This window comes from Cherax quadricarinatus, chromosome 41 (genome assembly GCF_038502225.1).
Source record: "Cherax quadricarinatus isolate ZL_2023a chromosome 41, ASM3850222v1, whole genome shotgun sequence".
NCBI lineage: Eukaryota > Metazoa > Arthropoda > Malacostraca > Decapoda > Parastacidae > Cherax > Cherax quadricarinatus.
Genome location: NC_091332.1, coordinates 9,738,922 through 9,766,783, shown reverse-complemented (window position 1 = coordinate 9,766,783; position 27,862 = coordinate 9,738,922). Strand labels below are relative to the sequence as shown.

The following is a 27,862-nucleotide window of genomic DNA, read 5'->3' as shown; positions in this document are numbered from 1 at the left end:
TACTCAACAAGAGCTAAAATTACGTACCAGGATTAGTCTGTCCGAAATGCCCATGCATGATAGTGGCTGGGTGACCCAAAAAGAAAGAAAAAACTTTCATCATTCAACACTTTCACCATCACTCACGCATAATCACCGTCTTAACAGAGGAGCTCAGATATGACAGTTTAGACATCCCTCCAAACTGCCAATATCCTAAACCCCTCCTTTAAAGTGCAGGCATTGAACTTCCCATTTCCAGGACTTGAGGCTGGCTAACCAGTTTCGCTGAATCCTTCACAAAATACTACCCTGCTCACACTCCAATAGCTTGTCAGGTCCCAAAAACCATTCGTCTCCATTCACTCCTAACACGCTCATCCATGCTTGCTGTTAATCCAAGCCCCTTGTCCACAAAACCTCCTTTACCCCCTCCCTCCAACCTTTTTGGGGATGACCCCTACCCTGCCTTCCTCACCCAATAGATTTATACACTCTCCAAGTCATTCTACTTTTGTTTCATTCTCTCTAAATTTCCAAACCACCTAAACAGCCCCTCCTCAGCCCTCTGACTAATACTTTTGGTAACTCCACACCTCCAACTAATTTCCACACTATGAATTTTCTGAATAATATTTACACCACATATTATCCTTAGACACGACATCTCCACTGCCTCCAGTCGCCTCCTTGCTGCAGCATTTACAACCCATGTTTCACACCCAGATAAGTGTGTTGGTACCTCTATACTTTCTTGTGGTTTTCTTTGTACTTAACAAATCAAAATTGTAATTACACATTGTAACCTTTGCAAAGAAATAAAATTTTTATTCTTTGTTCTTTTAAAGTAATACTGAAATACAAACAACTCAACTATGCTAATAGACAATGAAATAAAATTCAAATTCAAAGTTTATTCTCTCTAAAGATTACAATATTGAATTTACAGAATTTGGTTGTTGTGTGGTTTACATGTAGTTAAATAATGATTACAGAGTGTACCACTAGGATATAAAAAAACCTGGAAAGCTCTCTCCTGTATACTGGGCTCTAATTAAATTACTAAAACAGAAGAAATAACAGGAGGGGTCCCAATTATATGGCAGGTTAGGTTCCAGGCTACTGCCATAAAGCGAAAATTGCCGTACAGCAAATCACCCTTTTTTCACTTTTAAATGCATATAAATGCCTGATAACATGTTTACATTATATTAAGTTAGCAATAGAGCTAGGCATAAAAAAACAAAAAAGTAAAATGCACAAACTTATTACTTACTTTAAAATATTTCTAGTCTTTATGTAGGGTGAGAGGTGAGTAGTATTTATTGTAGGAAATCAGGTGTGGTAACCCACCCAGCTACCACACCTCACAATTATGTTTATTTGTTTTACTCTGATTGTATATATTTTCTTTATATATGTAGCTTATTTTTTATATAATTTTGAAAAAAAGTTTAAAGCTCTCCAGAGGAATTATTATTATGCTTATTGCCTTTGACATACCTTGTTCACTGAGTTTCAAGATGGATTAATGAAACTGGATATTGCAATTTACAACATTTAAAGGGCCCCAGAGCAGTTATTATTATTATTGTGCTATTGTCATCGACTTGCCCTATTTATTGAGTTTAATCATTTCTAATTTGATATTTAAAGTAAGAGGGTTATGACTCTTCTTTTTATCACAACTACCCTTAGATGCCATCGTAAATGAGAGAGAATGAGGGATGCAGAAAATATAAAGAAACTGAGAGTGAACGGGTGGGGGTGGTCAGATGAACGCAGTTCATACCTGTTCAGTTTGCATAATACATGCGTTTGTGAAGCTTTATCCTCACAATATAAACACCTCACAATGTGTACAAGTTGTCTTCATGTTGGTGCAGTAGAATAAATAATAGCAACACTCCCATTCTCATGCAGCACTCCATTTTTAGAGTGAACGATGCTATGAGTGAAGGCATATGAAAGGAATATTTTTCTACAGTTACTCACCCAGTAATACTATACTGTACACAGCTTCTCTGGTGTTGGACTAGAGAAAATGGAATTCTTGGTCACTACTACAAGCCGCCTAGCAACCACATCTCATATTTATGTCCATTTGTTCTACTATGGTTGTGTGTACATGTATTATGTTTATATATGAAGTGTATTTCTTACATAACTTTGAAAAAATATTATAGATGGATTATGAAAATGTCTATAATAATGTAATACATGACACAAAAGTGCCCCAGAGTGAATATTATTATTGTGTCTTCAACACTAATGAGACACTCTAGTGATTTAATGTGTATCTGCATGTCAGCACAGTGTGTAAGTTTATTTAGGTACAGGAACACATAAGTACAATTATCAGAGTATGGTGGTGAAAGTGTTGAATGATGATGAAAACTTTTTTCTTTCTTTTTGGCGAGATGGACACGAGGAACATCAAAGAGTGATCTGTGCCTTGTGTTATGGTCATGTGTTCTGTTGAGGTTGGCAAGGAGATGTTTGAGGGGAGGGTTAATATCAGAGTTAAGTGTTCTATGTATGTAGTAGGTGCAGTAATAAGTATGGATGTTTTGTATGGTGAGTAGGTTTAGTGTTTTGAATATTGGTGGAGTGTGCTGCCTGTAGTGGGAATTTGTTATCATTCTGACTGCAGCCTTTTGTTGGGTAATTAGTGGTCTGAGATGGTTAATTGTTGTTGAGTCCCATGCACAAATTCCATAGGTGAGATAGGGGTAAATGAGTGATATAGGGCCAGGAGGGCAGACCGTGGAACATAGTACCGTATCTTCGATAGTATGCCTACGGTCTTGGAAATTTTCTTAGAAATTTGTTGTATATGTGTATGAAATTTGAGTCTATTGTCAAGGTGGATTCCTAAGAATTTTCCCTCTGTTAGCTTTGTGATAGGTGATCCGTTTATCATTATGTTAAGAGGGACATCTGTAGCTCTGTTACCAAACTGAATGAAGAAAGTTTTGTCAATAGTATTTAGAGTAAGTTTGTTAGTCCTCATCCAGGTAGATATTTTTTGTAATTTGGTATTTACTGTATTGGCTAGCATGACTGGGCTCGGGTGAGAGAAGACGTATGTAGTGTCATCTGCAAATAGTGTGGGTTTGAGCAGTTACGATGCATTTGGTAGGTCATTTATGTATATGAGAAAGAGAAGAGGGCCAAGGACACTTCCCTGTGGGACACCAACTGTAATTGGCTGAGCGGAAGAGTTTGCCCCATTTGTGTACACATATTGGCTTCTGTTGCTGAGGAAGCATTACATCCAGTACCCATTGATTACCAACCACAAGCAACTTGCTGCCCAGTCCTACTGCTGGACCACTGACTACAGGCAACTTCTTGGCCAGTCCCACTCCTGGAATCACTGACCACAGGCAACTTCTTGGCCAGTCCCACTGCTAGACCACTGACCACAGGCAACATCTTGTCCAGTCCCACTGCTGGACCACTGACCACATCGCACTCAGTTCCACCGACAGCAAAGTTTCACTCACGGACCATTGAGGATGGATAACTACAATCCAGAGGAGTGTAAAGTGTGCTTTAACAATTATGATGAAGAACTACGACGACCACGCAATCTGCCGTGTGGTCACACATTCTGCTCACAGTGTATTGAAGATACAATACAGAATGCTCAGCTCATCTGCCCCAGCTGTCGTGCTAAGCACAGTGCCACAGATGCTACTCAGTTCCCGATCGTTTATGCTATTGAGGCTTTTATGAAGAAACTCAGAAGTATCCAGGTTACATCAGTGGAAACAGTGTCAACAAAATGTGGTCAAGATCGCACAAGAGGCATCAGCAAGAAGTTACGGTCTTTGGTACAGGAACACAAGAGAAGTATCAGTAACCTTATAAGTGAGTGTGAAGAAGCACTGTCCCAGCTGAGCAAGTACCAGGGGCAGGTGAGGGACTGGAAGACCCAGCATCACCAACTGCAGGACAGACTCCATGATCTGCTGGAGCAGAACAAGGCAGCAATAGAGCTCCTGGAGCAGGAGGATACCAGTGTGCTGACTATGACAACAGAAGGAGAGGCAGGAAAGAAGCAGCTGCAGACAATGCTGGAGAACCTCAACACAGTCAACACTGCAGAGGAGGTTGTCACAACCATTGATGAGGCTGATTACTACAATGTGGAGGTTGAAGATTGGATCCAGAAGTGCCAGGAACTCTTCCCAGGTGTCAACACTGTCTACACCTTAGTAAACGTACAGGAGACCATTAAGAAGACCCTGGACACCATCACCACAGAGACAGGTGCTACAGCTGCCTCCATTCTCCAGGGAGACTCAGTCACCGCCATCATGGAGAAAGTTAAGAAAATTATTGGTAAAATCCCTCCAGAGACATTAACTGTTGATGATCTTCGTGGGATGAGTGAGAACGTCAAGAGGATGGTGGAGGCTGGCCTGGTGTTTGGTGTCAAGCAAGACCAAGATGACCTCTGCTACTCCAGAATAACTTTACAAGATGGTCAGCTGTATCTCCATGTTCTCCAGCACCAACCACCACCCACCCACGCCCGCACTATCCAGGACACACCGGGACAGCATCGTGGAGTTCGACCGCGAGGCAGCTGTCAGGTGTGCCACAGGCAGTGTGTACTCAGTTCCTCAAGCTTCAACATCCGTGCACACGAGGGCCTGGGATCTTCAATCAACTTGGCGTCCACCAGGACGCTGACATGTCCCTAGGGCAGCCCTCCATCGGGCTGCTAACGAAATCACTGGCTTCTTGGACCTCTTGGGGAGGGTCGATGGTGCTCGTGCAAGCAGCAGATCCCGGGGCAACTTGCTGCTATTTGCAATGGCTGTCTGCCGAGGAGAGACAGGCACCTAGCAACATCTGTTGTTGGGGCATTGGATGAATTCCCTACTATGTTTGTTAACTGCTCATTACTCTGTAATTTGTCTATGATTGTAATCATGTCATAACGTGTTTATCATTCATTAAATTTGAAACTTGTCATGATTGTGACCAGCTCTACCTGGAGCTCATTACCTTTGTAACTTGGTCATGATTATGACCAGATCTAGTTCATTACCTTTGTAACTTGCTCAGCTATCAAAACTTTGGAGTCCAGTCCCTGGACCAATTATGTACCTCTGTAATCTTTTGACTACCGCCCACAAGATGGGTATGGGGTGCATAATAAACATATTAAACTAACTTTCTTTTTGGGTCACCCTGCCTCGGTGGGAGATGGCCAACGTGTTAAAAAAAATACGCAATAACTCCTGGAAAGTTTCCAGTCATAATCGATAGATGTGGGGCTCACAGAGGATGTAAACAAACTAGAGTGGCGCATGGACACTGTAATAGCAAATTAGGGAGCCATATAAATTGAATTTTTGCTGTAATTTGAAATGTCCGTATGAGCGAATTGCTGTAAGGCGAAGCGCTGTAAAGCGGGTCCCTCCTGTATACTAAATGATGTAAATGTGATGAACCTCCCATCCCAATCACTGAATAAATAAACTAAATTTCTACTTGGCTATAAGATCAGACCTAGCCAATAGTACCACAAACTCCCAAGCCCAAGTTGAATATATTCTTACAGGTGATTAACCAAGCTGCTCATACTCTGCAACTACTCCCTTAGAGGTGATCTCAATAATAAACTGACTAAAAACAAATCAGGAAATAAAAACGATATACCTTCACTTCTATAAGAAAGCTCCGCATGTACTATAGCCAATTACTGAGGTGTTGTTTAATAAATCTAATGAAACAGGAGTTACACCTGTTTATAAAAGTGGAGACCTACCTGAAAAAATTACTACCTGGAGTGTTCCGAAGGTCAACGCCCTTGCGGCCAAGTCTCCACACCATGCCTCTGGGTGGATGGCCTGATCAACCTGGCTGTTGGTGCTATGCTGCATGAAGTCCAACACAGGCACTGCTGCCTAGCTGATCAGGGACTGATCTGAGAAATTTGTCCAGGTCTTTCTTGAGGATAGCCAGAGATCTGTTAGTAATCCCCCTCATCTTTGAAGGGAGGATGTTGAAAAGTCTTAGTCCTTTCACACTTACCAAATTTTCCCTTGGTGTACTCACTACACCCTTGTTTTTAATTTGGGCACCTTGTGCACCATCTGCCAAGCCTCTTACTTTCATAGGAAATGATTTGTGTGTAGATTTGGGACCAATCCTTCTAGAATTTTCCACATGCAGATTATGATGCATCTCTCATGAGAGTTGCAACAGAACACAGACTAACCATTAGAAATAAGTGCCACTTTGATATTCCCTATGTAAAATTTGACATAGATAAGACACTCTGTGCAAATCAAAATTCGGAACAACCTCCTTGAGCTTCAAAAACAATATCATCTCTTGAATTTGATATATTTATTCCTGTGATGATCAATGACTAAACAGTAATTATCATGACAATTATATCTTAACTGCTAACTCATTCATTTTCTACACCCATTGTAATTTATACCACCCACTAAAATCTAAACCACTAAGTAATATACAGAAAATTTACATGTTGCACGTTACTACTAGTATTAAGTAGTTTACAATAACTTTAATTTACCCAAAATGTGTTGCAAACCAATGAACTTTTAGAATATGATGTACTAAAATTGAATTTTCAGAACTATCAAGTCTATACACAAGCAAACTGTTATCCTTTCCATGCATGGTTTAAAGAAATAAAGCTTGATTTATCTGACAAAGGATTTCAGTGATTAACCTCCAATCCAGGGCCCTACAGATTGATTGTAGGAGAAGAAACTAATTATGTCTATCCCCTCAAGGAACTAGACCTAAGGAATTGACCCAAGGAATTGAATCTATTCTTCTTTTCTTTGGATAAAATCTGATTATCTCCCATTTCCCCAAGTGCTGTATGACTCCATATATCATGTGATGCACAGCCCATAAAGGTTGTACAGCACCTTATAAATATGAGGCAAGCAAGGTTATTCCAAGGAAGGGGAGAGTAGTTCCTATTTCTTGGAACAAAAGGTTTTCCTCAGCATTTAAGGCATTTTACTTGAAGAGTTCTCGCCTAATGAGTGTTGAATAAGACCAATTCATTGCTTTTGCTACCAAAGAATAGAATTGGAGACCTGTATTTAAATACTTAGACTAATTTCTCTGTTTAGTCAAACATCAAAGGCCAACAAGATCTAGCTATCCTCCTAACCAAATAAATACCTTGGCTGGGCTGAACCATAAACTATAAGGAAACCTGATGTATGAGTAACCCTGACAACTGTTCCAACATCCGTAATTTTTTTTTTTTTCAACAAGTCGGCCGTCTCCCACCGAGGCAGGGTGACCCAAAGAGAAAGAAAATACTTTCATCATCATTCAACACTTTCACCTCACTCACACATAATCACTGTTTTTGCAGAGGTGCCCAGAATACAACAGTTTAGAAGTATATACGTATAAAAATACACAATACAGGTACCATCCGACTTACGACCGAGTTCGGTTCCGACAAACCGGTCCTAAGTCGAAATGGATGTAAGTCGAACCTTACTACTGAATATCGACATAACATTTTTGTAATGACTATTTTATTGTTTTATTTTGGTATTTCATGTTTTACTTTACTTTTTATGCTGTTAGTACATGTACTGTATTTTATACTGTAAGGTTTAGGATAAACACTGTGTACAACACAAACAGTTATTTCCCAGAAATTTGGCATAGAAAACACGGTCGTAAGTCGAATGGTCGTATGTCGAGCAGGTCGTAAGTCGGATGGTAGGTGTATATCTCTCCAATCTGCCAATATCCATAAATGTAAATAAAAATTCAAACTCAAACTTATATTGACATTCAATACCAAGATGTCATCTATATAAATGAATCTTAATAAATCCCGAGTCTGCATATAATAAGACAGCAGAACTTGATGCAACTTAATGGTTAGTTTTTTGAGACCACAGTGCATTGTTATACCTGTTAACTCTATCTGAGGAATGTGAAGCCTCTGCAGAACATGTTGCGGATGGCTACTAATGGAATACTTTATGGAAATCTAGGAGAAGTCTTAGCTTAGCTGTAGGAAGGAAAAGTAAGCTGTAGGGATTATTTTGAATTTGAATTTTTTAGAGACTGCTGAATCTGGACAAAAGAGGTATAAAATAACATTTGTTTAGCACACACATTCTGTAAGCAATCTGGACACTTTATTTAGACAGCATTTTGCAGAAAGGCACAGGGAAAATAGAGGAACATGTGGATTAAACTATTCCAGTTCTGCCTCTGTCTCTCACTGCTATGGCCAGAGTGAAACAAAAGCAGAGGGAGGCAAACAAAAGTGGAAAAGTGCCTAGAGATATAAGCTCAGGCGAGTGTGTGTTGGTTGTGTTTCTAGTGTGTCATCTGAACTTCACTTAAGAAATAATTATACAGAAATAACTATATAATACACCTTCTAATTTCCAAGATATTATATATCTTGAAAATTATACATCTTGGAGATTAGAGAGGATAGAGCAAAATACGATGACTCGGACGGTATATAAATCTGGGGTAGGGGGCAGGGGAAAAAAGGTTCAGAGTGCTTAGGGTCATGGCCATGCAACAGGCTTGTGTGACAGCATTAGACAGGAGTGAAGGCAAGTGAATTTTATGATTTGATGTGCTGTGAGAAGGGTAACATTTATGAAGGGATTCATGGAAAAGTAGTTAGCTGGACTTAAAGTCTTGGAGGAAGGAAGCCTGCACTCTAGAGGAGGGGTGGGGATTTTGCAGTTTGGAGCGCTATCTGGGTTATGATGTCAGCATGCTTCAGGCAAGACAGCGACTGAATGAGTGACAGGTTAAAGTATTCCCCCCCCTTTTTTTTGTTGGGGGGGGGGGGGTTATCACCCTACCTAAGTGAGATGGCTGGAGTGGTAAAAATAATACAGCCTCTCCTTAGTGACGTACTTGTTTACCGATGACTCGGACTTATTACGGGCTATCTGACCAGTATGCATACCTAAATAATGCATATTAGAGCTGATTTCCTTTATTCTGTTTAATACAATATACAGTACACTAGTGTATAAACATCCAAATATATGCCAGAAATGTTACAAAAGGTGCAAGGGTGACATTAAAACAAAATCAAAGATGGTTAACACAAACCCACTACCATTATAGTATGCTCCTCACTTAGTGACAAATTTGTTCACCGACGTGGTCTTAGGAATGGAACTCCATCGTTAAGTGTAGAGAGGCTGTATTAATATCACTATTGTAGGTATTCATTTGAAAGCAAGATTACAATATATCAGGTATTTACAAACTAAAATTGGGAAACATACAGGGCATATTCCCCAAACAACTGAATTCAAGTTGTAAGCTAACTATTATTTTAAACTAAATAAACTTCAAACTTTTTTTTTATATGTACTGAATAAACATCATTATTTTTGAGCTTCTATAAAAAAATATAGCATGTTTTAATCATAATACAAACAAAATTAGCATTCACCACAATGGCTTCTTTTTTATAATGCATAATATAATCATCATTGTAGAAACTACCAAAAAAGTAATCCAAACCTAACATACCAATGTGAAGGCGCCACTTTAAAATGTTATACAGTACTTTATGCCACTACAGGACGTCTCTGATTAAATTAATCCTCACCAGCAGGTATGGCATCTTCTAATCTCTTCACAAATTTGACTCTAATTTCTGTAACATTGTCACCCTTCAACTGATCTGCGATGAACCAAGCCATAACTTCCAACTGTACCTATTTAAAAGAAGTTGCATTCTATTATAATCTTTTAAACACTGGACTTAACATTGTATGCAGGCAGTGAAAAACCACCTAGGATATGACAGGTAAACAAAACTACAATACCCATGTTTAATTTTGAAGAAAATATAGAAGCTCTGTCAAAAGATAAAACACTCCACAGAGAAGTACAGTATTAAAGTGCCCATTACTGTTTACTAAGAAAAGCAAATCTAACACCACACTCAATCATACCTTTCATCATTTTATTACTGTATGTATTATTATTATTATTATTATTATTATTATTATTATTATTCATGTGTAGCCACAGAATAATACATACCATTTCACATGCTCCACGAATGACTCCAGCTAGGATGTTGGAGTAACGAAGACCAAGACAGTGATCAGGCAATTCAACAAACTCAGCCATTGGGTTGGTCTCAAGTACCACTGAAAATTCATCTCCACCAGGACTCCAGCTTCCTATGCTGGGTGACACTCCTAGATACAACTTGAAAGCTTGCTGAAACAAACAAATATCTTTCTAAACTCATAAATATCCCTTAATATACATATCTTGCTGAACATAATGTCAGACTGCTACATTTGCTGGGATAGTACCAAATTTTGCTGGAATCAATACAGGTAGAGATACTGTTTTTGGCTAATACTACTGAAAACATCAAAATCAGTTGATGCTAAGACCAATACATATCAAATTTAGCTGATACCCACCAGTACCAATACTCTGTCACAGTCCTTGTAAAAAGAATATTATTATTAATAATCCACGGGAAAGTAGAAAAGAATTCTTCCTCTGTAAGCTAAACCCACTACCATTATAGTATGCTCCTCACTTAGCAACGAATTCGTTTATTGATGTGGTATTATGAATGGAACTCCGTCATTAAGTGAGGAGAGGCTGTACTGTATTGCTAACCTTTAAATATTTTCATTCTTTTGGTTATGGTGACTGACAAATGAACATTTCAGTAGTAATTATAGAGTTTTTGAACTGAATTAAACTCAAGTTCTTGGAATGAGTGTAATCTAATGTACAAAATAGTACAGCTAGCCCTCCACTTTCATGAGCTCCACTTTTGCAAGATTTGAACATTCGCAAATGCCCAGCCACCCAATCATATTTACCAAACAAATGCGGGAAAAAAGTATGGGAAAACGCTTCCCGGTGCGTCCCTACTACTCTCCCTCTTACCCCCCTCAACCGGCAGCCTGCCAGTCCTCCGCCACTCACTCAGTCATTGTCCAGTTACTGTTCATGTCGGTCATGTCCAGTTACTGTTCTTGTTCTACCGTACACATGTGTTTGTTTGGTGGTGCAAGTATGGCCCCCAAGCGAGCAGCAACCGCTATTGATAAGCCAACCACTAAGCACTCAAGAAAGTGATGAATTTGGAGCAGGTGAAATTGCTAGACAAATGTAGGGCAGGTTATTTGAGCAATTCTGCCATTGGAAAAATTATTAATGTAAATGAAAGCACAGTGCACTCTATCAAGAAAAATGAGGCAAAGATGAGGGTGGCACTAGCATCTAGTGCTCCTCCCTCAGCCAAGCAAGTGTGACAATAAGAAACAGTGTGATGTCTAAGATGGAATCAGCATTATATGTGTGGATTTCAGACCAAAATAGAAAAGGAAATCCCAAAAACAGCAATGCGATTTGTATGATATGTTGGCTAGTGATGAGGCTAGCATCAGTGCAGAACCAGGATGTTCGACCATCACCCATCCTGACTTCCTAGCAAGTAAAGGATGGTTTGATAAATTTAAGAGACGGTTCTTCCTGCACAACATGAAGATAAGTGGACAATCAGGTTTGGCAGATCACGTTTCGGCAGCTGCATTCCCTGGCGCTTTGAAAAAATCATCAATGAGAAGGGATACAGGCCTGAGCAGGTGTGGAATATGGATGAAGATGCCTGCCAGGACCTTCATCGCCAAGGAGAGTGCACACCAGGGTTCAAGACTGCAAAAGACTGATGCTCATTAATCCTATGTGCTAACACTGCTGGGCACATGGTAAAGCCAGGCTTTATTTATAAAGCTGCCAACCCCAGAGCATTGAAGGGACACAACAAGAATCTACTTCCAGTATCCTGGACGCATAAGCTGAAAGCATGGACCACCATCATCTGTATGTACTTTTTTCACCGGTGCTTCCTGATGAAGGTACGGGCATACCTACAAGAGAAGGGCCTCCCAAACAAAATCCTCCTGCTTCTTGATAATGTTCTAGGTCACCCACCATCACTGGAGGGAATGTGTGATGATGGTGAGGCTGTGTTCATGCTGCCAAATGCAATCTCCCAGATACAACCTCTTGATCAGGGTGTGATAGCTACATTTAAAGCCTACTACACACAAAGGTCAATGCAAAGGTTCCATGATGTGTTGGATGCAGATCCAAATATAAGTGTCACTCAATACTGGAAGAAATTTATCATCACTGGCTGCCTCTCAATAGTGCATGAGTGTGTCAAGGATTTGCGCCCTCAGATAGTGAAGGGTTGTTGGAGGGCTTTGTGACCAGAGTGTGTGTGTGATTTTGTTGGATTTGGTCCTCAGGATAAGGTTAACAAAGTCATGAGGAAGACTGGAGTTAGCAAGGCTAGTTGGTGATGAAGGGCTCAAGGACATACAGGAGGGTGAAGTGAGAGAACTGGTTGAAGAACATGCACTGGGCCTAAATGATGAAGAATTGTTGGAGATTGTGCAAGCAGAGAGTGAGGATGAAGAAGAGGAGTGTTGCTGAGGCCAATCAACCTCAAGCTAGGGCAAGTGATGAGAATGACAACACAGCTCTAACAATTTTTTTATGACATAGACCCATCGATGTTGAGGGCTTTGAAGGTGATGAGTGACACTGACAGAAGCATAATTCCCTACAAAACTCTGTAGATATGAAGAGGAAACAGTCTCAGTTGCCCATCACAATGTTCTTCACAAGGAATCCTGCCACTACCCCTACCGCCTCACCTGAGCCTCAACCCGTGGCAGAACCTGATTCCAGGTGGACGTGACTAGTACCGTTGATTTCCAAGCCGATGTATGAAACATGCACTCAAGTATCACCCATTTCTGTTTACCTGGAGTTTACCTGGAGAGAGTTCCGGGGGTCAACGCCCCCGCGGCCCGGTCTGTGACCAGGCCTCCTGGTGGATCAGAGCCTGATCAACCAGGCTGTTGCTGCTGGCTGCACGCAAACCAACGTACGAGCCACAGCCCGGCTGGTCAGGAACCGACTTCAGGTGCTTGTCCAGTGCCAGCTTGAAGACTGCCAGGGGTCTGTTGGTAATCCCCCTTATGTATGCTGGGAGGCAGTTGAACAGTCTCGGGCCCCTGACACTTATTGTATGGTCTCTTAATTAACGTGCTAGTGACACCCCTGCTTTTCATTGGGGGATGGTGCATTGTCTGCCAAGTCTTTTGCTTTCGTAGCGAGTGATTTTCGTGTGCAAGTTCGGTACTAGTCCCTCTAGGATTTTCCAGGTGTATATAATCATGTATCTCTCCCGCCTGCGTTCCAGGGAATACAGGTTCAGGAACCTCAAGCGCTCCCAATAATTGAGGTGTTTTATCTCCGTTATGCGTGCCGTGAAGGTTCTCTGTATAAACAATGTACGTGTATCATGTTGAAATAAACTTGTATTTGCATTTATCTGTATTTGTATCTCGGCATTTGATATGCTTTTGTCACTAAGCTCGATTATTTCTAGCTTTTGATTTAAAGTACGTAATTACAATAATAACACTAAAACAAGTAAAAAGTTTGTAAATTTCCAGAATACGACACTGAGACACAAAGTGCACAAATGCTGTAGACAGACTGAGCATGGGTCAACTGATGTGCACATCACCACCGAAACACTGCTGAAAATAATAAGCATGAATATAAATTGAAAAGCACTTTATTAGCAAAATGCTGTAAAGCAAGTACAAGCAAAACATTATTAAAACGAAATCAAACGAAACTTAATGCAGTAGCGTTATATTAACAGAAAACGGCAATTACACTTAAGATGAAACATTGTAAAATTATAGACAGGTGAATGAAATTCAAAAAAACCACATCAAATTTTCTTAATACTACACAAACTGAATTGATTATTGTACACTGTAGCATATTTACGAAGTATGCCTGTACAGTGGTCCCTCATTTTTCATAATTAATCCGTTCCTGGAGCCATTACTATAAACAAAATTTACGATTTACGAATCAATTTTCCCCATAAGAAATAATGTGAATACAATTAATCTGTTCCTGACACCCAGAAGTATTAAAACAAAAAAAATTTTTTACATGAAATATACATGTAGTACATAAACAATACAATGGGAAATGATGAATGAAACATTAACAGCATAACACTTACCTTTATTGGAGATTCTTCTTAGTGTATGGGAGACTGGAGGAGGAGAGAGAGTGGATTGTTTATAGTTTGGAAGGGGAATCCCCTTCCATCAACACCTCAGGTACCAATTGCTTTTCTGGGGTTGCTTGTCTTCTCTGTTTCTTAATGCCACTAGGACCACCTTGAGAGTCAATGGAGTCCTGTCTCGCAAAATAACTGTGGAGAGAGCTCTGTTTCTGGCGACTCTTTAACACTTCCCTAAAATGGCCCAAGACTTTGTCACTGTACATGTTGCCAATATGGCTTGCAACAACCTTGTTAGGGTGATTTTTCTCCATAAAGCTTTCCATCTTACCCCACATAGTAAAAATCTCTTTAATTTCTGAAGAAGGCACCTTCTTCCATCTCTCTTCCTCCTCCTCTGCAGCAAGATTCTGAGCTGCGATGTGTTGCTCTTCCTGCTGAAGCTCTTGCAGCTCCTCAGTGGTGAGCTCTTCGTTGTGGTCTTCCACCAATTCTTCCACATCCTCCAAACTCACATCAAACCCCATGGAACTCCCCAGTGCCACAACTGATTTTACAACAGACATAGGCTCATCAGGTCAGTCCCAAACCCTTCAAAATCCCTCTTGTCGACACAATCTGGCCACAATTTTCTCCAGGCAGAGTTCAAAGTCCTGGTAGTCACTCCCTCCCAAGCCATGCCTATAAGGGTTATGCAATGGAGGATGCTGAAGTGTTCTCTCCAAAATTCCCTTAGGGTCAAGTGAGTGTCTGTAGTCACAGTCAAGCACCTGTGAAACATTGCTTTTGTGTAGAGTTTTTTAAAGTTTGCAATGACCTGCTGGTCCACGGGCTGGAGGAGAGGAGTGGTATTCGGGGGCAAGAACTTTACTGTGATGAACCCAAACTCCTCAAAAATTAGGTCATCCAAGTTTGGAGGATGAGCAGGTGCATTGCCCATTACTAGCAGGCACTTGAGATCCAATTTCTTTTCCAGGAGATACTCCTTCACACTAGGGCTAAACACTTCATTGAACCACTCAACGAAAATTTCCCTCGTGACCCATGCCGTACTATTAGATTTCCAAAACACACACAATTTACTCTTCATAACATTGTTTTTCCTGAACACTCTGGGATTTTCAGAATGGTACACTAGTAATGGCTTCACTTTGAATTCCCCACTAGCATTAGCACAGAACATTAGCGTCAGCCTGTCTTTCATAGGCTTGTGTCCTGGCATTGCCTTTTCCTCTTGTGAAGGTCCTCTTTGGCATTTTTTTCCAAAAGAGGCCTGTTTCGTCACAATTGAACACTTGTTCAGGTTTCAGTCCTTCAGCCTCTATGTACTCCTGGAATTCATGCACATATTTTTCAGCCACCTTGTGGTCCGAACTGGCAGCCTCACCATGCCTTACCACACTGTGTATGCCAGTACGGTTCTTAAATCTCTCAAACCAGCCTTTGCTGGCCTTAAATTCACCCACATCACCACTATTTGCAGGCAATTTCTTTACCAAATCTTCATGCAACTGCCTAGCCTTTTCACAAATAATCGAAGTCATAAGAGTATCTCCTGCTAATTGTTTCTCATTTATCCACACCAATAATAACTTCTCAACCTCTTCCAGTACTAGTGATCTCATTTTTGTCAGCATAGTTACTCCCTTTGCAACAACAGCATCCTTGATTTCCTTTTTCTTGGCCACTATGGAACATAAGGTTGTGTAGGGTTTCTTATACATCCTGGACACTTCGGCCACACTTGTACCACTTTCATATTGTTCAATGATGGTTTTCTTAAATTCAATCGTATTTCTCACCTTCTTTACCACAGGCTTGGCACTAGGAGCTTTCTTTGGAGCCATGGTAGCTTATTTAGTACTTGCAAGCACTAAAACAAATGGAATATTATGAAATATTTCGCTGGAGCATGTGAGGGGACCTTCGGTCACTGGTAAACAATGCCAGACTGGCTGCTGCCACAGCTCACGCCGTGGGTACGCCTCCCAGACGAACTACGACTCACGAGTCAACCTATGAAAAGCGAGTCTATGTTTATACGAAAATACCCCTATGATTGGCGAATTTTGCGATTGCCGAGAACTACAAAAAGCGAGGGACCACTGTATATATAAAAAGCCCATAACTCGGTTAAAATATTGTAAAAATTAAGAATACTAAACAGTAAATTTATACAATGTTTAACTACACAGTAAATTATGACAAATTTTATGCTGCACAGCACATAATTCTCAATTAGAAGTAATAATCACCTGAATTTTGTCTGCTGTATCTCTGAGGTCATAACATCTACCGGGGTTGGCCCGTGCAAGGAAGTCTTCAATTAAACGCATGCCAATATTATAGCCCATTCGTTCAAGTTGACGATTAACATCATCCACATTTTCATAATCCTTAAGCAGCTGAGCAACTAGTGATCCATAAGTTAGTGTGAACAGCTCCCCACTCTGAAACATTTACACAAATTGTAAAATACAGAGCTCTACATAAATAGTATTCTAAACAGAATGTTGCATCGCCTGTAGGCTTCACAGCCTACTCATATGTAATGTATTTCAGACAGAGATGTTAAAATAAATCAAATCACTTCGAAGATATTAACTGTACAATAAAGTAGTACAACATACTGAGTAGAGAAAAAGATTTAAAAGAATAATCTAGAATTCAGCAGAGCCACAATTAACAATCATTAGCTTATTATATTTAGAGATGTGATACAGCTGGAAAGAAAGGAAGGCTGGAATTACTATACGTACATACAATGGATGCTCTATTATCCAAACAATGCAGAGCAGAATTTTGGCATAATAGAGGTTCATCGGGTTAGATGTTCCTTAGGGCCTTTTTTTTTGTTTGTTTTGCTAGTTTGATAGAACATGTCACTTTTGAGTTTTTTCATATCAATAACCAGTATATTTGATCCAAAACAACCAAGAGACAATATGACTTCAGGGAATGAAAAAGAACAATGCAGACAGGAACAATTAGCACACAAAAGACAAAAAGATGATCTAAGCCAGTATTAATAGCAACAAATTGAAATTAAATTACAGAGGACAGATGTAAATAAGTTATATGGTACCTAGAGCTCTGCAACATGTATAAAAATATCAAACATCTTATTCTAAAAAGGGAAGGGGGCAAAAGACCTAACAATAACAAGTGGTTGAACAGAAGGTGCCACTCAAACAGCATAAGCTGTATTGAGCTCTATCTCTTCGTCTCCAGAGTCAAAATACTACCAAAATCTGAAAAGAACAGGTAAATAAAATAAGCATTACCAAAAAACTATTATCTTTTAGTGGTTCTGGAGATTACCTTCCTCGTAACCTGGTTTCAGACAAGGCATCCGATCACACTTCCCAGGTTGGAAATATTGCTGGATTAGGAACTATTAAGAAGTACATGAGAAGTAAACGTACAGTATGTATGTACTGAATGTAAGGAAAAGCAATCCTACTAGAGGGCAGGACTGAACCTTCCATCCAGCCTAGTTAATAGTTTTTTTTTAGTTTTTATTATCACACTGGCCGATTCCCACCAAGGCAGGGTGGCCCAAAAAAGAAAAACTTTCACCATCATTCACTCCATCACTGTCTTGCCAGAAGGGTGCTTTACACTACAGTTTTTAAACTGCAACATTAACACCCCTCCTTCAGAGTGCAGGCACTGTACTTCCCATCTCCAGGACTCAAGTCCGGCCTGCCGGTTTCCCTGAACCCCTTCATAAATGTTACTTTGCTCACACTCCAACAGCACGTCAAGTATTAAAAACCATTTGTCTCCATTCACTCCTATCAAACACGCTCACGCATGCCTTCTGGAAGTCCAAGCCCCTCGCACACAAAACCTCCTTTACCCCCTCCCTCCAACCTTTCCTAGGCCGACCCCTACCCCGCCTTAGTTCCACTTCAGACTGATACACTCTTGAAGTCACTCTGTTTCGCTCCATTCTCTCTACATGTCCAAACCACCTCAACAACCCTTCCTCAGCCCTCTGGACAACAGTTTTGGTAATCCCGCACCTCCTCCTAACTTCCAAACTACGAATTCTCTGCATTATATTCACACCACACATTGCCCTCAGACATGACATCTCCACTGCCTCCAGCCTTCTCCTCGCTGCAACATTCATCACCCATGCTTCACACCCATATAAGAGCGTTGGTAAAACTATACTCTCATACATTCCCCTCTTTGCCTCCAAGGACAAAGTTCTTTGTCTCCACAGATTCCTAAGTGCACCACTCACCCTTTTCCCCTCATCAATTCTATGATTCACCTCATCTTTCACAGACCCATCCGCTGACACATCCACTCCCAAATATCTGAATACATTCACCTCCTCCATACTCTCTCCCTCCAATCTGATATCCAATCTTTCATCACCTAATCTTTTTGTTATCCTCATAACCTTACTCTTTCCTGTATTCACTTTTAATTTTCTTCTTTTGCACACCCTACCAAATTCATCCACCAATCTCTGCAACTTCTCTTCAGAATCTTCCAAGAGCACAGTGTCATCAGCAAAGAGCAACTGTGACAACTCCCACTTTATGTGTGATTCTTTATCTTTTAACTCCACGCCTCTTGCCAAGACCCTCGCATTTACTTCTCTTACAAACCCATCTATAAATATATTAAACAACCATGATGACATTACACATCCTTGTCTAAGGCCTACTTTTACTGGGAAATAATTTCCCTCTTTCCTACATACTCTAACTTGAGCCTCACTATCCTCGTAAAAACTCTTCACTGTTTTCAGTAACCTACCTCCTACACCATACACCTGCAACATCTGCCACATTGCCCCCCTATCCACCCTGTCATATGCCTTTTCCAAATCCATAAATGCCACAAAGACCTCTTTAGCCTTATCTAAATACTGTTCACTTATATGTTTCACTGCAAACACCTGGTCCACACACCCCCTACCTTTCCTAAAGCCTCCTTGTTCATCTGCTATCCTATTCTCCATCTTACTCTTAATTCTTTCAATAATAATTCTACCATACACTTTACCAGGTATACTCAACAGACTTATCCCCCTATAATTTTTGCATTCTCTTTTGTCCCCTTTGCCTTTATACAAAGGAACTATGCATGCTCTCTGCCAATCCCTAGGTACCTTACCCTCTTCCATACATTTATTAAATAATTGCACCAACCACTCCAAAACTATATCCCCACCTGCTTTTAACATTTCTATCTTTATCCCATCAATCCCGGCTGCCTTACCCCCTTTCATTTTACCTACTGCCTCACGAACTTCCCCCACACTCACAACTGGCTCTTCCTCATAACTACAAGATGTTATTCCTCCTTGCCCTATACACGAAATCACAGCTTCCCTATCTTCATCAACATTTAACAATTCCTCAAAATATTCCCTCCATCTTCCCAATACCTCTAACTCTCCATTTAATAACTCTCCTCTCCTATTTTTAACTGACAAATCCATTTGTTCTCTAGGCTTCCTTAACTTGTTAATCTCACTCCAAAACTTTTTCTTATTTTCAACAAAATTTGTTGATAACATCTCGCCCACTCTCTCATTTGCTCTCTTTTTACATTGCTTCACCACTCTCTTAACCTCTCTCTTTTTCTCCATATACTCTTCCCTCCTTGCATCACTTCTACTTTGTAAAAACTTCTCATATGCTAACTTTTTCTCCCTTACTACTCTCTTTACATCATCATTCCACCAATCGCTCCTCTTCCCTCCCGCACCCACTTTCCTATAACCACAAACTTCTGCTGAACACTAACACTACATTTTTAAACCTACCCCATACCTCTTCGACCCCATTGCCTATTCTCTCATTAGCCCATCTATCCTCCAATAGCTGTTTAGATCTTACCCTAACTGCCTCCTCTTTTAGTTTATAAACCTTCACCTCTTTCTTCCCTGATGCTTCTATTCTCCTTGTATCCCATCTACCTTTTACTCTCAGTGTAGCTATAACTAGAAAGTGATCTGATATATCTGTGGCCCCTCTATAAAAATGTACATCCTGAAGTCTACTCAACAGTCTTTTATCTACCAATACATAATCCAACAAACTACTGTCATTTCGCCCTACATCATATCTTGTATACTTATTTATCCTCTTTTTCTTGTCATCCGCACTACATCTACGCACATTCAAGCATCCCAGTTTTATAAAGTTTTTCTTCTTCTCTTTTTTAGTAAATCTCTACAGGAGAAGGGGTTACTAGCCCATTGCTCCCGTCATTTTAGTCGCCTCATACGACACACATGGCTTACGGAGGAAAGATTCTTTTCCACTTCCCCATGGACAATAGAAGAAATAAAGAAGAACAAGAGCTATTTAGAAAAAGGAGAAAAACCTAGATGTATGTATATATATATATGCATGTGCGTGTCTTTGAAATGTGACCAAAGTGTAAATAGGAGTAGCAAGATATCCCTGTTATCTAGTGTGTTTATGAGACAGAAAAAGAAACCAGCAATCCTACCATCATGCAAAACAGTTACAGGTTTCTGTTTCACAGTCATCTGGCAGGACGGTAGTACTTCCCTGGGTGGTTGCTGTCTACCAACCTACTACCTAGTTAATAGTATGCTGTTCTTATGGTCTTGGAGCTATTACTACCTTATGTTAGGTTTCAAGACATTTATTGTGGTGCTATCATCAATCTACAGCCATCATATCATCACTAACAAGTTATTGTGTCAATGTAGCCTATCACTCGTGTTATTGTCAAGTTATTGTGCCACTATAGCCATAGACTACAGTGGCACAATAACTCGACATTCTGGCATTTTACACTACCACTGATCAACAGCCACCATGACATTATAATTGACCTGTAGCTACCATTGTAAATATTATTATTGTTATTATTATTATTATATATTAGGGGAAAGCACTAAACCAATCTAAGGGTGAGACAGGTCCAATTCTTTGGATCAAGAGCCCCTCACCAGCACCTAGGAACCTCACTTAAGAGGACCTGACCACTATGGCACTAAAACTGACCTACAGCCACTGTGGCACCATAAATGATCTATGGCCAACAAGACATTATAACTGACTATGGTGACTGTGGCAGTCACTGACCTATGACCACCATGGCACTGTAACTGACCTGTTGCCACACTGGCATTGAAATTAATGTACAGCCATTGTGCCACTATCTTCCAAAGACAGGCACAGTGTCTACGTACTGAAGCTCACAGGACTCTATGTCTAGCTCTTATACCACGTCATGAAAATTACACTTGTTCTTCATGGTACTCCACTCTAACAAAAAAAATGGTGAGGTTCACCCTGGACCTGGGTCCAAGAGAGCATGTAAGCCAGGATGAATTACAACAACCAGATATGTTGAATGCTGAAGACAGATTAAAGCAGTTGAAGTTAAATCATGTTTATAAAATTGCTCATAAGCAGGATCCAGAATATCTTCATAAAAAGTTTGTCAACATTAGGAACTAAAACCAGTATGGTACTAGAAGGGAACACAATTTTGTAGTACCTACAGTAGATGGTCCAGCCACACTGAACATGTCAAAGCCAGTCCTAGCATTAGCCAGTTCAGGAAGAGAACTAAAAGGTTCTTAATGAATGAAGATACAGGAAAGGAGGAGAGTGATTTCCTGTATAGTCAACATTCATGTACCTACCTATTATTGAAAGCTGATTTTCTCTATTTATGTTCTTGTAAATAACCCAGCTTACTTTGTTCCAATTGTACCTCTTTTTACTGCAATTATTTTCATGCAGTTGAGTTGTTTAGTTCTTTTAATTTTTAAATAACACAAAAAGGCACAATACCGTAACTGGAACGATACACAAATAACCCGCACATAAAAGAGAGAAGCTTACGACGACGTTTCGGTCTGACTTGGACCATTTACAAAGTCACACTAACCAGAAGTGGAGCAGGACAGCTATATATAGGCAGGAAGAGGTGGTGGTAGTAGTAGTACAAGAAAGGTATATAATACCGTCAAGATGAAATTAAGACACATGCGCAACAAAACAAGGATCCCAAAGGAAATAAGTAACTTTAACTTTTTTAGGTTATCCTAGATAAATTAACCCTTTGACTGTCGCGGCCGTATATATACGTCTTATGAGGTACCGTGTTTGACGTATATATACGTACTCATAAATTCTAGCGGCTTCAAATCAAGCAGGAGAAAGCTGGTAGGCCCACATGTGAGAGAATGGGTCTGTGTGGTCAGTGTGCACCATATAAAAAAAATCCTGGAGCACGCAGTGCATAATGAGAAAAAAAAACTCCGACCGTTTTTTTTAATTAAAATGCCGACTTTGTGGTCTATTTTCGTATAGTATTTATGGTTGTATTACCTGGAGTTTACCTGGAGAGAGTTCTCGTTTTCTTGGTCTCATTTGATAGAATGGAAAACATATTATAGAAATAGAGGTGACTTTGATTGATTTTACTATAAAAAGAACCTAGAAATGGAGCTCAAAGTTGGGGAAATGTTTGATTTTTGCCAATGTTCAAAAGTAAACAAATGATGCCATTGTCCAATAAATGTCCAACTAGCCATTCTAATATGCAGTCATGAATGGGTTGATGTTATTTATACAATTATTACAGTACTGCAGTAGTCTGCATAATAGTAAGTCTTCTATTTTTTGTTTGAATAAAAATTCAAAATAGAAAGCAAGAGTAATATTAGAGGGGCCTGGAGACATGACTGATGAGCAAAGAAAATGTTATTTTAGAGCCAGGAATGTCTGCATTGTTCATTCTGGACCTTATTTTGAAATTGTCATATTTTTTAGTTTTCGTGAAATTGGCCAAATTGCAAATTTCTGACCACATTATTAGGTAGTTAAAATTGGTAAATGGGCAGTTTCGTGTACTCAATCGATAGAAAAAATGGATTTCTAAAGAAATAGCTATGAGTTTGGGTGACTGGAATAATGGAATTAGCTGAAAATAGGGCTCAAAGTGGGCGAAATCGCCGATTTGTAAACAGCACCGAGGTCGCTAACTTCGCGAGAGCATAATTCCGTCAGTTTTCCATCAAATTTCGTTTTTTTGGTGTCATTACAATCGGGAAAAGATTCTCTATCATTTCATAAGAAAAATAATTTTTTTTTTTAAATTTTGCGACACCAGGAGACACCTCAGGACTGGGGGTTGCGACAGTCAAAGGGTTAAATATGTTACTATGTATGATAATTGTAATCACCTAAATTTGTATAACTGTAACTTAAGACATAATTGACCAAATTTGCCCAAAATGCTTTGCATAACAAGGGGCTTTCTATATAATAGTATGTCACTGATGTCAGCTAGACCTGTATACCTTGTACATGTACCTGCAGAAATAAAAATTATTATTATTATTATTATTATTATTAATGTGTACCTGTACCAGGATGAATTACAACAATTACATGTGCTCAATGCTGAAGACAGAGTAAAACAACTGAAATCAAGTTTATAAAATTGCTCACAAACACTATCCAGAAAATCTTGCTGCCAATTTTGTCAAGATTAGGAATACACTAATCATAGTACTAGGGGGAGAGAGCACAACTTTGTAGTGCCCTCAGTCAGTGGCCAGGCTTCAAACACCTTTTATTGTACAGCAATATAAGGATGGAACAGACTGCCTTCACATGTCAAAGCCAGTCAAATCACGAGCCAGTTCAAGAAGAGAGCCAAAAGTTGCCTGATGAATATAGCGACAAAGGGAGGAGAATAATTCTTTATTAATTTTAGCTAACACACATGTAAATATAAATAATTAATTTTACCATATTCCTAGTATATCTCCTTTATAGTATGATAATAAGATATTATCTCCTTTATAGTAAAATAATAAGGTATCAATTATTTTAATATAATCATGGGGGAGCGCTAAACCCGTAGGGTTATACAGTGCATGTAGGGGGGTGGAAGGTATTCAGGCTCAATTCAGGGAACCAGAGCACAGATCCAATTTCCTAGATCAAGAGCAACTCACCAGCATCAAGGAACCTCCCTTGAGGGGAATAAGGTATCAAAGGGACCCCAATGGAAATAAGTCACTCTGACTTTTTTGGGTTATCATAGGTTCTCTACACATATGCTGCTAAGTATAATAATCTGTGTAACTGTATATGTGTATACCTGAATAAACTTACTTACTAGTTGGATACTTAATGCTGTTTTCAAAATAAGTACTTAGGTGTTAACCTGTGTTGCAGGTTGCATCCTGGAAAATCTATCAGGACCCCAAAGGATATAAGCCACACTGCTTGACTCTCCTAGGTTATCGTGGCTTATTATCCCACCTGGCTAATAATCGGACTAAAATTTTTGCAGAGGTAATAAACACATCTTGAAGAAACGCCCACCATCCCTTTACTTTTCACAATGTTTTACTTATCCAATTAGATGTCATAATTCACACATCCGTACAAGTCAAAAGTTAAGTAAAATGTTAAAATGAGAATAAATAAAAGTAATAAACTTCAACTAACCACTTTTTTGGGATCGTTGGCTCTCATACTTTGACGAGACATCTTGTTGGGTTTGTTAAAGCCACTGACACCTTACGCTGTATCCTGCACTGCTTCCAGAATAAAATAAAATATTTATTTCTTTGCTAAGGTTACAATGTGTGTTTACATTTCATAACATGATTGGAGCAAAGAAAGCCACTATCATGCCGAGGCATTTCGGGGAAGTACAATACAGCAATATTTCTTTTCTATAATATACAATGTAAGTCACTGATTTTTTGGGGTTATTAGGTAAGACACATATGCAACAACCTGTCGGTATTTTATACCATTTTAATGTTTTTGGGTTATCCCAGGTTTTCTACACATATGCTGCTATGTATGATAATCTATGTAACTGTATTTGTGTATACCTGAATAAACTTACAGTTTACATGTAATAAAATGTTTAGCACAAAAGAAAGTCACTAGCACACGGTGCATTTATGGCAGAGTAATCCTAATACTTACAGACTACATAGGTAATTAAGTAAATTCACTTCGGTACAGGTACACATAATTATGATACATCGTGTAAATTACCTATGATAGCCTAAAAAATCCGACAGTGACTTATTTCCATATGGGGGAAGGAGATATTGCCCAAAGCTGGACCATGAGAAAACAGGAGTTTCTTCTCGAATAGAAAGTTTTTTTTTTTTGTTCCACCTAATGAACTAGCACCCCATTGTCATCCTGTGAGTGGAAATGCAAAAACTAGAATTACAGAGACTACACTGGGTCTGTCAGACCCACCGGGGACTAGCAAAATGCAGATGTAGTATACACAGACTTTGTGAAAGCCTTCAGCAGGTGCAATCATGGTTAATAACACAAAATGAGTGATAAAGTTAGTTTAATATGTTTATTATGCACCCCATACCCATCCAGTGGGCGGTAGTCAAAAGATTACAGAGGTACATAATGGGTCCAGGGACTGGGCCTCAAAGTTTTGATAGCTGAGCAAGTTACAGAGGTAATGAATTCACAATTTACAAAGGTAATGAACTCACAATTTACAAAGGTAATGAACTCCAGGTAGGTCTAGTCACAATCATGACAAGTTACAAAGGTATTTACAGATTACAGAGGTACACAATGGGTCCAGGGACCGGGCTCCAAAGTTTTGATGGCTGAACTAGGTACAAGGTAATGAACTCACAAGTTACAAAGATAATGAACTCACAAGTTACAAAGGTAATGAATACTGTAAGAATGGTTACTTACGTGTATACATGGCTGCAATCATGAACAAATTTTAGAGTAATGAGCAATTCACACTTCCACACCCGGTCACAACTGTAGTGAGTTATTGGTGCAAATGTTGATTGCTGAGTCTCTCTCTCTCTCTCACACACACACACACATACAAATTCATACACACACACACATAATCACACACACACACACACACACACACACACACACACACACACACACACACACACACACACACACACACACACACACACACACACACACACACACACACACACAAACTCATACACACACACGCACACACACTCATACACACACACACACTCATACACACACACACACTCAAACTCACACACACACACACACACACACACACACACACACACACACACACACACACACACACACACACACACACACACACACACACACACACACACATGCACATATGTGGTAATGCTTTATTTACAGCTAGCAAAGTCAGGGTATTTCTCCAGAATGGTCTGTAATATACCACTGTGGATAAAATACTTAGCCATTTCTTGAACACTTCTGAGTGAGTTGTTTCTAAATTCATTAATTTTATCGCACTCCAGTACATAATGACGCAGGGTGTGACAATAATCCATCTGGCAAAGCGATAAAGGAATAACAGGAAAAGTGGGTAGAGGGATCTATAACTTCCTAACAAATAGAGCACAAAGAGTAACAGTAGAGCCAGAGGTGGCTACAATGAAAAGCTCTTGTGGAAAATTTTATAGGAGTGATTACTTGTACATACCTCAACATTACATGCATACGAGTAATCTCCTTGGGAGACAACAACGATATTGTTTACCATAGTAACCCATGTAGACATGTGAGAAAACTTAACCACCTCTGGTCACAGCAGGTGGCCCCCTCGACCCTCACAATCTTATCCATATCTACCCGAGACCAGTATAAATTGGGTAGCACCCTCAAGTACGGCGCTACTAATTAATTGTGGACTGTATAGATTATATTAGTTTAACTGAATGAAGGGGGAAGGGGGTAGGTTACACATGGATATACCCATCAAGGAAAAACACTTGTACATTATCCCACCACTTACCAGATATTCTCTGGGGGTCACTTGATGTAGCTGGATCACCCATAACCTATCCAATTACAACATACCTAACTGGCCAGTATCAGTCTGCTATAACTAGAAGGGTTACTTAACTGTGGGTGATTGATACTCCTTATTTCCTCCATTCACCATCTCATTTCGATGTCATGCTACACCGACACGGTTCTCATTCCAGCAGGACGAGGTATCCGTTGGTTTGTCCCGGTTTAGAAGTCGTGACTCAATGAACTTCACTTTCCTCGTGACGGGAACAACGAGGTCTAACGTGTTCACTCGGAGCAAGGCGACTTATTTCACTTCACGCATTCTCTTAACTTAGCGTTATTATCATTAATTACATTACAATTCACAAGACGATTTAATGTCTCATAATTATTATACACATTAGAGATCACTCCATTAAGATCTGAGACCGATGAGTGATGATTAAACCAAGGGTAATTTTCCCCGGGACACAGTCCATGGTGATGCGCCAGTCACCCGGTCCTACCCTTATTCACTCATTTTACCACTTTATTACGGTGGTCCCATAAATCACGTTCCCTCACTCTCCACCAGGAACAGTTACGACACTTCCTATTATGAAATGAGGCCTATATTAATCCTTAGGCCGCCGTGAATGCCAATTTCCTGGTTCCATGCTTTCCCAGCCTCCTCACTACATTCAAAACACCCCCGCCTCTCGTGCCCCAGTTCGACCTATACCCCCGCACGTCTGCGCATGCGCAGCGGGAACCCAGTTGGTTCCATTCAAAATACAAATACATTTTGACTCAAATCAACACATTAAACACTTATTAGGCACTATAGCTTCGGAAATTAAATAATTTCCACAGCTCTGTTCTACAAGGTACAGTACTCGCTCCCATCCCTTTCCTCATCCTCATATCTGACATAGACAAAAATGTAAGCCACAACACA

At 39.8% G+C, this 27,862-nt stretch overlaps 2 protein-coding genes across 3 annotated transcripts; one reads left to right on the top strand and one right to left on the bottom strand.

The window, feature by feature from the left end:
• The first annotated feature begins 3,077 nt into the window (after positions 1-3,077).
• On the top strand, positions 3,078-4,826 carry LOC128695809 (E3 ubiquitin-protein ligase TRIM13-like). The gene has a single exon (XM_053786670.2). It carries the CDS (start codon positions 3,501-3,503, stop codon positions 4,692-4,694), a length of 1,194 nt encoding a protein of 397 aa, XP_053642645.2. The 5' UTR covers positions 3,078-3,500; the 3' UTR covers positions 4,695-4,826.
• Positions 4,827-8,967: 4,141 nt separating this feature from the next.
• On the bottom strand, positions 8,968-25,019 carry Bet3 (blocked early in transport 3). 2 transcript variants are annotated; one of them, XM_053786673.2, is made up of 5 exons: positions 25,001-25,019; positions 24,592-24,680; positions 16,363-16,557; positions 10,051-10,233; positions 8,968-9,719 (listed from the first exon to the last, which is right to left on the bottom strand). In XM_053786673.2, the coding sequence occupies exons 2-5, from the start codon at positions 24,631-24,633 to the stop codon at positions 9,600-9,602; spliced, it is 540 nt and encodes a 179-aa protein (XP_053642648.1). In that variant the 5' UTR covers positions 24,634-24,680; positions 25,001-25,019; the 3' UTR covers positions 8,968-9,599. The 2 variants fall into 2 exon arrangements, with proteins under 2 accessions (XP_053642648.1, XP_069949089.1); XM_070092988.1 differs by lacking the exons at positions 24,592-24,680; positions 25,001-25,019 and adding an exon at positions 24,305-24,337.
• Between the last annotated feature and the right edge of the window lie 2,843 nt (positions 25,020-27,862).